The following is an 11024-nucleotide window of genomic DNA, read 5'->3' as shown; positions in this document are numbered from 1 at the left end:
CCACAGTCGGACGGAAAAACCACCCATCTCCTAGCAGTTGTCCCCGGCAAGACCTCTCCGTTCATTCCGGGAGCCACAAGCAAGGGTTAAAAGAAAATTCATTCCAAAAGAAAGCATTTAGCACCCTTTTATCTGTATTTCCCCATTCTGCAGTTAATTACTAGCAGCTAGATTTATCTCTTGCGTGTCGCCTCAATCCTGAGAAATTCTCATCTAACAATCAATTATTATTTAATAATCTACAATATCCATTCTTATTAAATTTCAATTAATTGCTTATTTGAGGCAGGATTTTTCTCCTCGCTTCTCTAATCCTGAATATTCAAGACATGGAGGAGGGGAGCTGTTATCTTTTCCATCCTCTCAGCCATCCTGCGTGCTGCTCTTCCTCTTGCAGACTCAAAGCGGCACCACCTGAAACAACCCGTGACGGGCTGGCGTTTAAAAGAAATCAAGCAAAATCAGGAGCCTGTCGGGGGGCTGCCGGACCGTCCCGTGCTGGACCGTCCCGTGCATCCGTGTCACGGAGCCCAACCTCGAAGGATGCTTTCGGCACAGGGGGCTGCGAGCGTGGGATAGCTGCTTGGATTCGTTTTTTCAGCAGCTTCTGCCGTTATTTAATTGATGCCCTTGCTATCCGCAGCTCTGCACGGCAGCCAGCGCAAAAGGGCCGCAGCTAGCTTCTCCGCACACCGCCGAAATGCCGACGAAAAGCAGCGGAGAAGCGTTTTTAACGGAGTCCGGCAGCCAGCTGAGCTGCGCTCCCCGCGAGGCCGCGCTGCCTTCTTAAGGCTCCGTCGGAAACTGCGGCCGCTGCTCCGGCGGTTTTGCAGCCGCCGCTGTGGGCGTGCAAAGCCCTGCAGCTGCAGAGCCAGATTCCTGGTTTGCCTGGGTAAAAGCAGCCTGCGCGGGCAAACACCGGGTCTTCCGAGTGGGCCACGTGTTTTAGCAAACAGCCAGTCTTGCTGAATTAATCTCCATCTATTTCGGGCTTTTTTTTCTTTTTTCTTTTCTTTTTTTTTCTCTCTAGCAGGGCAAAGCCCAAAGCAGGAGAGCTAGCAAAAAGGGAGAGAACATTGTGCACAGGGAACAGGCTCTCAGCAGAGACTTCGGCTCCCTCTGCGTCCGGAGCGGGGAAAGGGACCATCAAAGAAGCCCTGCTTCACTCACTCATTCCTGGATTCATCTAGAAGCCAGGAGATCTTGGTTTAAAAAAAAAAAAGGCCATGACATATTAGTATTTAAAGGGGACTGTTATTTCTTGGTGCTCATGTGCAGAGAACGGCTGGGACCAGAGGAATGGCAGCAGGACTCTGGCGAGGAAGCCAGAAGAAGCCGTGAAGTTTGTGAGCTCGCCCTTTGCGTCCAACCTACCACCCCGGGGTAGGAACCAGCATTCGGAGTCAGTTTGGACTTTTTCAGGTGCCCGTTTGCCCCCAAAATGGGTGTGAATCTGAACGTCTCCAAGAGAGTTTCACCTCCTCCTTGGGAGGGTTTGCAACTTTCTGTTCGTCCCTAAGCTGAACACGGAGCCAAGAGCTCAGCGTTGCCCGGAGCGGGAGGGGGCCCGGTGGGGACGATGACTCTCTTTTTCATCTGTCTCTTCTTTTCTGCTCTCTGCATCTTTTATTGATGTTATTCAGAGCAGAGCAATAAAACCGATGAAAGGGCTGGAAGGATTGATTTATAGGAGGGAAGAGTCAAAAGTCTGGTGAAGCGAAAGCCGAGGTCCAGAGGGGAGGGGACCGGGACGGTCTCCTCGCGCCCGGCTGCAGTCAGAGCCACGGACACGTGCAGCAAAGACAAAACCGCAGCTAAATAGCAGGGATGGGGGGGGGGGGGAAAGCAGCGATAAGAGCTTTAAAAGCAGATTCCTCCTCCAGCTGGCGATTAACAAGACGTGGCTGTAAATCACCCGGCTTTTGCCACGCTGCCCGCCGGGACAGAGGTTTGCAGAGACAAGCTCCTTTAATCCAGTTAGAGGCCGAAGCGTTAGCTGGCGCCGCCGCCGCCGCCGCCTTCCCCGCTCCCTCTCTCCCCGCCGCCCGGGACGCCGCGCCGCGCGCTCACCGTCCGTCAGCGTCTGGAAGCACATCTTCCCGCTGTACTTCCCGTAGCCGGCCACGGTGCGGGCGCGCACCTGCACCACGTAGACCATGCCGGGCCGCAGGCCGTCGATGCGCGCCGTGTTGGTCTGGCTCCGGGCCATGGAGGAGTTGTACTCGTTGTGGTCCTGCGGGGCAGAGCCGAGAGCGGAGCCGTCAGCGCGGCTTCCAGTGCGACGTCCCCCCAGCGACAGCGGGGAACATCGCCGCGGCTCACGCACCCCCGGGAGAAGACACGTCTGCTCCAGCGCCCGGGAGCAAAGCACCCCCGCGGCTCGCCCCTAAGCCTGGGCTATCCGGTTTAGCCAGGCTTAACCCCAGCGTGCGGCCGCCCTTCGAATCAAACACGGCCCAGCCTCCCCGGTTTGCGCGCCGGGACGCCGTCCCCCTCATCCCTCCTAAGGGCGCCCGGAAAAACAAGGACCTGAAGCGTTTGGGCCGAGATGAGTTTTGCAGACGCTTTGGGGTGTGGAGGGATATTTGACAGTGTCTTTTCTTGGGGGAAAAAAAAAGGCTGCTGGAGGAAAATGGGACCAGGATCCCCAGAGGAAGCAATTTCAGGGAAAACCTGCAACAGCTGGGCTGCAAAGTGCACCTCCGAACTCGGGCGGCTGGAATAAGCCAGAGGAATTTTCCATCTGGAGGTTATGTGAATGGTGCAAACAAGGAGGAGGCGGTGCATTCGCGTAGGCTGGACCGCGGGGAATAACTCGGAGCAACAGGAGAAAACGCAATAAAAGAGCATTCAGAGCCAGCATGAAGAAATGCTTATGAACAGAGAGACCCCACGGGCCGAGCCCAGGAGGGAATTCCTTGCCTTTCAACCGTTTATGCTCCTGCACAATTCAGAAAAATCATGCAATTATGGAAATGCCACAACCCACCCTACGAGACCTCAGCGCTCCTGCTCGAATCAGTTCAAGGGCGACCTGCTTCTGCTGAGAGCCCCAGCCCTCCTGTCACTGCTAAGCTGGCATAGGTCCTTACGCTAAAGATTTGTGGAAATATCAGGTGTCTCCGGTCTCATTTTTACAACATTCCCTGGTGATTTGCTGTAAAAGGGCCGCTGGCGAAATCATCTAATTATTCACATTTAAAGAAATTCATTAAAGCGGGCACGAAGCAGGAGAGCCTGAACAGCTTGGGCTTGGCACAGTTCATTACAAGGGTCAGGAGTCCGTCCCCTGCGGGGGAATGATGGCTTCCTGCAGAAAGGACCCAGCAGGGAGGGTGTGATTAAGGATGGCAGACACAGGGACAACCATGATAACCTTCACCGGAGCTGGCCTTCGCCTTCCTTTCCTCCTGATGCCATCTCCATACACGTGCACAGCTCTGCCACGTGCCCTGCTCCTCTGATAGCAGCATGGTCACCGCCTACGAGCTGCAGGACCTGAGCCTCAAGCGGGGGCCAGCCAGCGTGACTCTCCCCGGCCCCGTTTGCTCTGCTCAGATGGATCGGCCAGTGAGGCAGAGCGCGCTGGCGATGCTCAGGAGCAAGGAGGTGGGGACATGTTCCTGGGGAAACCTACTGCTTTCTCCACCCAAGGAGCCCCCGTCAGGACACGCTTCACCCTGGCCCTCCCCAGAGCAGGCAGACAAGCTCTCCAATGCACCTTGTCCCATTCAATCCTGCTCAGATCAGTGCTCCTCATGCACCTTGTCCCACTACCCAGACTCTCCCAGCAAAGAGCCCAACTCAAGCTTGCCAGTATTCCCTCTTCTCAGCAACCTCTGGACCAGGCTGGCTTTGAACAGCCTCCAAGTATAGAGAGAAACCAGCGTGGTTCGAAACTCTGTGAGGCCCCAGCCCACCCTCCTGCCCGAGGTTTTTGTCTGAACTTACCGTCGCTGGTCTTGAGCCCACAGTGCTGCTGAGGTCGGGCGTGCAGATCCGGCTCACCTTCTCGTAGTAGCGGATCTCGTAGTCCAGGATGATGCCGTTGGGCTGCTCCGGCTGGGGCCACGACAGCGTGATGCTCCTCATGGTGGCACTCACCTGGTGCATGATGGGCACGGTGGAGGGTGCTGCGGGGAAAGGTGGGAGGGAAAGTTAACATGGAGGTGAAAGGGAATTAAAGCATCCAGAGAAAGAGGGAGAGAAAATGCTGGAGAACTTGCCTGGGAGAGGAGAAGGGCAGGAAAGAGACAGGACTGACGGGAAGGAGGACAAGACATGACATGAGGTGACCCGACTCCTGGCAGCAAACACTCCAAGGAGCCCAGAAAAACAGCATTTGTGAAACCATTCAGGACTGAGAAGGGCGTGAAGAGGACGGGGGATACCGTAGCCATCCTTGTGGGGGGACGTCCCAAGTGCCGCTCTGCTCCCCAATGCCACCATGGCCAGCCCTGCTGCGTGCCAGGGAGCAGGATTCTGCCGGGGCAGGATAAAATCTCCTGGGCGCAGGGAGCCACCCCAACTCCCTTGGCCTGTGGTTGCTCAGCATGTGGGCCAGGCTCCTGGGTGTAAGGATGGGGGAAGAGCATCATTCCAACAGCTTGAGCAGAACGAGAGCAGCGAGCCAGTGAGGGAGGTCTAACAGTCGAACCGATTACTATTTTTAACGAGGGATTTGGAAATCGTTGGGGTTCCTTCTCCCTAGACTTGCTCAATACCACAGGAGCTCTTGTTCCAAGGATGTCTCCCATGGGGAGCAAACAGGACAAAGCTCTCCCCATTCCTGCAGTGGGGACAGTGACCATAAGGGAGTCTCCCGCGGGGCGACAGTGTTCAGCACCTGGCCTGACCATGCCAGGTCTCTTGAGGGAACCAGGGCAGGGATCTCCCTCCAAACCCCCACGCATGCCCTGGGGACACTACATTCCCGGAGGAGGATCTCGAGGCAGCATTAGCCACCAGGATCAGACCTCGGCTGGACTTGAGCCCGTATTTTCATAACACAGCTTCTGCTCGGCACTGTCCCAAAGGTGCTAAGGTTTCTTCTGGGTTCGCTCTTAGCAAAGCAGCACACAACTGCTGCTCTTTGGGAGAGGCCGAAAAGCAGCTCTTTCACCCACCAGTATTAGTGGGGTCTGTTCTGCCCCCAAAACACAATCTTCCCAGCTCATTTTCACCACTGAATTTCATCTCCGCATTTCTCCTCCAAACACCCTTAATTCCCTCCTGCAGGACCCCTGCATCACTTAGCAACACAAATTACATTTTGTTAAACAAGTTAATTTTCTGCTGGGTCCTCTGGGGACATCACGGCATCGCAGGCAGATGCCTGGCAAGGCACGTGCGGAGCTCCCTGGGGACACAAAGCCTCGGAGCCCGAACGCGGCTCTCCTGGGACCAGCTATCCCGTGGGGACCGCGGTGCCGGGAGCTTATTTCCCAAGACGAGGAAGCCTGAACACTTCCAGCGCGGCTCCCAACCCTCCTTCCTCTCCGCAGCCACCCAGCAGCCACCAGCACCCGAGGGTCCGAGCCCGGGCACCGATTCTGCACGGGTGCCTCCCTGCGTTTTTGGGCAAGCCCGTAAAAATCAGGCACGTTGCAAGCGATTTGCATCCCCTCCGCGCAGCATATTGCGGTGCCCACGAAACCCACACCCCGCGGACGGGAAACAGAGATTCCTGCTGCACGGATGATTGAGTGCAGCCCCTTCTTTTTAGGCTCCGGGCTCGCGGGGAATTCGCTGGGCAGCAGGTCCCCGCTCTCCGCGCCTGCCGGCGCCTCCCCCTTGCGCTGGGAGATGTTTACAGTCCGGCGCTGCCTTTGTTTACCCAGCGTATTTAATGCTTCACTTTGCATCTTTCCACATCCACTTCGTGAAGATGTTCATTTTCGGAAATTAAACACTTAGCTTGATTGCTGCTTTGCTAATTGCCGCATTCCCCGCCCCCGGCGCTCCCGCCGCTCAGCGCGGAGAGCGCTGCGCCCACGATCGGCACCGAGCGCCTCCGGCCGCCAGCCCTGCCCGACGGCGTGCGCGAGCCGGCAGCGCGCCAGCGCGGGAAAAGCCGCCCGGGAAGCGGGCGGGAAGCCCTCCGCGCAGCCAGCATCGGCGCAGGCTTGCAGAAAGCGGCGGCAGGGACGGGGTGGGGGTGCCCTGCCGGGCCGGGGGGCCCCGCGGGATCCCGAAAGCACAGACAGCATCCTGACTCGCACGGCACCAACGTCCCGCCCGAATCCTCCCGGGATTATAGCAACAGCCTCTTTGGGGCAGTGGCTGCAGAGCCGAGCCCAGCTCTTTGATGGGTCTTGGACACCGAGAGGCATCAAAATCGGGAAGTCTTCTCGAAGCTCGCTGAGCTGGTTATCCAGCCAGAACTGGCGACAACGCCTGGGCGAACAAATGGTTTTACAGGCAAACCGAGGGCAGCGGTAACGGGGCTGGGAAGACGTTTCGCGGAGGGGACGCTGAGAAAGGCGCAGCCCCTCCTCCCCCCTCTCCTTCTTTCGGGTCACCACGAGCAGGAGCTGGCAGGGGCCACCCGAGGACATCCCCGTTGAGGGCGACCACAAGGGACAGCAGACAGGCACACGGAGTCCCAAGGTGCAATAACCGGGCCAGGTCTCAGCCCGCGAGGTGCCGGCGCCCCCGCAGCGGCGCCGAGGGCCAGCGGGGCTCCGGAGCGAGGCTGGAAACGCGTGAGCACCGAGGTAAGGAGCAGGGAGGCACGGAGGGGGTGAGCAGCTGGACGGACGGACGGACAGCAGGACAGGCGGGTGGACAGCCATGACAGCAGAACGAGGACTGGATCCACGGAGCGACGCAGCTCCGGGTGAACGGGCAGGCGGTTAAGGGAAGCGCACAGACCTGGGCGGCTGGATGCTCTTAAGGAAATTCAAGTGCGCTTCCATTAACGAGACGTAATTGGCTTCATTAGCCCGGAAGGACGGACAACAAATACCAACAAACGCAGCTGGGGGGCTGCCGGGGCAACACAGCCGCACGCTCTTCCCACCACCGGGCCGCGGGAACGGGCGCTCGGCACCTTCTCCCGGGGCTCCAGCGCAGGCGGCGCCGGGGAAAGCAGCGCAGCCGGCTCGGCGGGGAAAAGAGGCTCGGATCGGATAAGACGTTAAGGGCCGATGCCCTGCAGGCTGGGCACCATCCGGGGCCGCGAAGCTCCCCTCTCCGGGAGCGGCCAGAGGCGCGCTGCGGCTCGTGGTCTCGCCAGCAGCGACAGCGCCCTTAACGCGCTGCAACCTCAGGCATTGCAGCTAGGCTCCTACGCAGCCCGCCCGGCACTGGGGCAATACTTCCCTGTCACCATTCAGCCTTCGCCAGGCAAATCGGGAGCGAAGGAGGGGGGGAGAAGGAGATGGGGGAATAACAGAGCGGCAGGCAGAAACAAAACAACGAGAGAAAAAAAATAGCCAGGGAGCTAACGAAGGGAAATTTCCCCGCGCGAGGTCCCCGGCGGATGGAGCAGAGGGTCAGGTCCGTCTCAGACCACAGGCTTCCCCGGCACCCGGCTTGTTCCCACCAGAGCTGCCCGCGGCTCCCTGGCAGCGGAGCCGCAGACGGGCAAACAGCAGGACGGATGGAGAGTCGGACTGGGCAAATAGCCCCCAAACCACCCGCCACCCCAACAAACCACCCCGGCAAAAAGGTCTAGATCCAAGTGGCAGTTCTGATGGCAGGCGGTTAAGGAGATGGGAACGACAGCCCGGCACAAACACAACACGGCCACCCGACAGGATTTGTATTCCCCGGTTGCTGTCTCGCGCTCTCAGAAGGCTTCACGCAGACACAACCCCACACATCGCACACCATTCACGTCCACCGAGTCTCCTTTGGACGCGCAGCAGAGGCATAGCTTCCACGCAGTGCCACCTTCTGCAGAATCTGACCACGTCTCATGAACACGAACTTCTGACACGCTGCCTTATATCTATTTGCATTGACACGTGGTGGATCCTTAATTTTCCCTTCCCGATGACCGTTACACACACTCGTATTCGAGCACACTCTGGATGTGCCTGCATGCACGTTTGGTCTTTCTGCCAAACAACATCTGCCAAATGTTGTTTAATGCATGGAGTTTGCAACTCCAAGGGCATGACTTAAAGCCACCACCTCAGTGCTCCACGCACTGCAAAAGGTCCCAGCCCCACGCTCCCCTGGGACTCACCGGCTTGGTTGGTGGTGATGTTCACGGAGACGTGCTGTGGCGGGAAGGGGCTCTTGTTCGAAACACCGTTTACAGCCTGGATCTCAAAGGTGTATGGCGTGTGCGCCCAGAGACTGCTGATGAAGACTCGGGTTTCCGTCAGGCCCAGCTGCCTGGGTACAAACTCCACGTTGTCATCGCAGCGGGAGCAGGCGCGCCGGTCGGACCGGCACTTCTTGCACACGATGTTGTAGGTCACGTCGTCCCGGCCCCCCGTCTCTCGCGGCGGGTGCCACTCCAGGATGATGGACGTCTCATTGACGATGGAGATCACGTTGCGGGGCCCGGACGGGACACCTGGGGGGAAGCAGATCTGTTAATACAGGTCCTTGCACAAAGCGTTATGCTCAACTCTACTGTTGGGCTCAGAGGTAGCCCAGGCAACTAGAGCACCTACAAGGACACTCTACAGCCCCGTCCACAGTCAAGAGACCCCGAGGTCTACTCACCTCCTCCTGGCTCAGGAGGGATTTAGTCTCCATATCCTTGTCTGGTTCAGGCTCAGGCTTTCACAGTCTGCAACTTTAGCACCCCTCTCTAACCCGTCCACACTCATGGCCACGTCTCCGGCAGGAGAGAGGGGCTTACTAGTTTGTGTGTTGGATGGGGACCACGTAGATACGGAGCCCTGCTCTACCAAAAACCTGTCTAGTGTCTGAATGCCTCCATTTCTCGGTGTGAAAACGTGCAGAGCAGCTCTGCGGTGGAGTGCTGCAAGGATGAATCCATTTTAATGACTGGGAGATGCTGAGATAGCTCAAGTGTTTACACGGAGCCCACAGAAGTACCTCAAACAGATTATCGCAGCAGGAGAAATGTCACTTGGATAGAACCACACAAAAACGAAGCAACGATGGGCAAAAAGAAAGTCAGAAATGGAAAGTGGTTATTAATGGTTCAATATTTCAAGTTGAGAGCATGGGTATTTAATGGCATTGAGGAAGGTTCTCCTCTGGGCCTGGCGCTATTCAGTATTTTATTAGCAACTTGGATGTCGGACTAGAGAGTTCATTGATCAAATCTGCAGGTAACACCAAGCTGGGAGCAATCACAACTGCTTCGGAAGATGGGAATTAAATACAGCACCAATTTCATATATTGGCGAAATGGGGCTCGAATCGATAGAGAGAGATTCAGGAGGAACAACTGCCGCGCGACTCAGGCAGGAGAGAGTAATCAAATGCACAAAAACCCAATTGCGCTGCTGCCCGGGCGGCCGGGGCCACCGAAAAAGATCTGGGGGCTCGCTGGGACGGGTCACCAGCACGACCGCAGGGCCGAAAACGCAAACGGCAATCTGGCAGGCTACGTTAAACACGGAGAGCAATCAATGATTCTGCTGTGCCGGGTGCCGGCGGCAGGGCTCGCGTCCGGGTTCGAGCGCAGAAGAAAAAGGGCTTCGGCACGCCGGGAAGAGTTTGGAGCAGCGCAATAAAAATGATCAAGGATGTGACCTCTGAGGAAAGGTTAAGAGAGCGAAGCACGCTCCGTCCGGAGGAAAAATGTCTTCGGGGAGCCTTCCTCGCTGCCCGCACACACGCTGAGGAATGCTCCTAGCAGCATGCGGACACGTTATTCTCATTCGGCGCGGGGGACGGGAGAGAGGGGCTGGGAACGGGCCAGGGCAGGCGGCTCAGCCGGAGCCGGAGCGGCGTAACCGCACAGGGAGCGCGGCACCCAGCAAAATCCCACATCTGCTTTGCAGATCCAAAGCAGCCCCCAAAAGCCAGGCCCCGCCGGCCCCTTGCGCTGCTCCGGCCCCGGCAGAGCCTCCTGCCGCCAGCCCCGCTCCGAACCCATCCTCTCGTCTCCCTTAATTACACCGGGATTGGCACTTTGGGAGCCTCGCTGAGCTGTTGCCACGGTTACCGCGGATGAAAGCGTTTCGTTAAAATGGCTAGAAAAACGATGTTCTTAAAAAAAATAAAATAAAAATTTCCATTCCGCTTCGTTTTTTCCCCCGCCAGCGGAGCCGATGCCCCCGTCGGGAAGCCATCGCCAGCACGGCTTCGCGGCGTCCTCGCCGCAAGGGGCTTTCAGGAGCTGGAGGTGGCAAAGACGCCCGGCCCCGGGCACATGGCACTGCCATCGCCTTCGCGCCCGGCCGGAGCGATCGAGCGCGATTTAACGGAGGCGGTGGCACGGGGAAACGCCGGGGCGAGAGCACAAGGGATGGACACTGCTTCGCCCGGAGGAGGAGGAAGCCTGGAAACCCCCTGAGACCATTAACAAAGATGCTGAGGATATGGGAAAAGGGAGGAAATCTCTCTTTTTCTGGCCGTCTTTTAACTTTTTAAACTCCTAGAATAAATGGTTGGATCCTGCTGCTACAGAAAGCTACGGCAAAGCTCCCCACGGAGCTCCCCCTGCCCTTCCCCGGCACCTGGAAGGAAAGGGTTACGGCAGTCCTCCGCTTCAGAAGCGCTTGCTATCGAATTCCTTCCTCCCTTTCCACCGCCTCCTTTGTGAGGATCTATCAGAGCCCGAAGCAATTGCTCAAGTTCTGAGTTTTAAAGCCTCTTGGGGAAAAAAAAGAAAAAAGGAAAAAGAAAAACCTGCCGAGGAGTTTCTGACAAGAGCCCCCTCGCCGGAGGCAGCTGCGGCGCTGCCCGGGCACCACCGCGAGCTGACGGCAGGGAAGGCGTTCCACCCGGAGGGTTTCCTAGCAAACCACTTCTCTCGCCCGCCTAGACGTTATTCGCTGGGACGACCTTGCACGCCACCTCCCCGACGCTCGGCAGCGGCTAACGCTTCCAGCCCCTCGCTGGGCTCAGCACTACGGCTCAGCCGA

The 11024-nt window shown here is 57.8% G+C and overlaps 1 protein-coding gene across 4 annotated transcripts in view; it reads right to left on the bottom strand.

The window, feature by feature from the left end:
* The window catches only part of EPHB1 (EPH receptor B1), a 119372-nt gene that overhangs the window by 32983 nt on the left and 75365 nt on the right, over window positions 1–11024 (bottom strand). For all 4 annotated transcript variants that reach the window (XR_010885061.1, XR_010885063.1, XR_010885062.1 and 1 more), the window contains exons 5-7: window positions 8195–8530; window positions 3952–4133; window positions 2071–2233 (exon numbers count right to left, since the gene is read on the bottom strand). Coding sequence is in view for 1 of the 4 variants with exons in the window: in XM_067302053.1 (XP_067158154.1) it covers window positions 2071–2233; window positions 3952–4133; window positions 8195–8530 (681 nt within the window). In the remaining 3 variants the exon portion in view is untranslated. The remainder of the gene's footprint in view (window positions 1–2070; window positions 2234–3951; window positions 4134–8194; window positions 8531–11024) is intronic.

This window comes from Apteryx mantelli, chromosome 9 (genome assembly GCF_036417845.1).
Source record: "Apteryx mantelli isolate bAptMan1 chromosome 9, bAptMan1.hap1, whole genome shotgun sequence".
NCBI lineage: Eukaryota > Metazoa > Chordata > Aves > Apterygiformes > Apterygidae > Apteryx > Apteryx mantelli.
The sequence above is the reverse complement of the archived record's forward strand: the minus strand, read 5'-3'. Positions and strand labels throughout refer to the sequence as shown.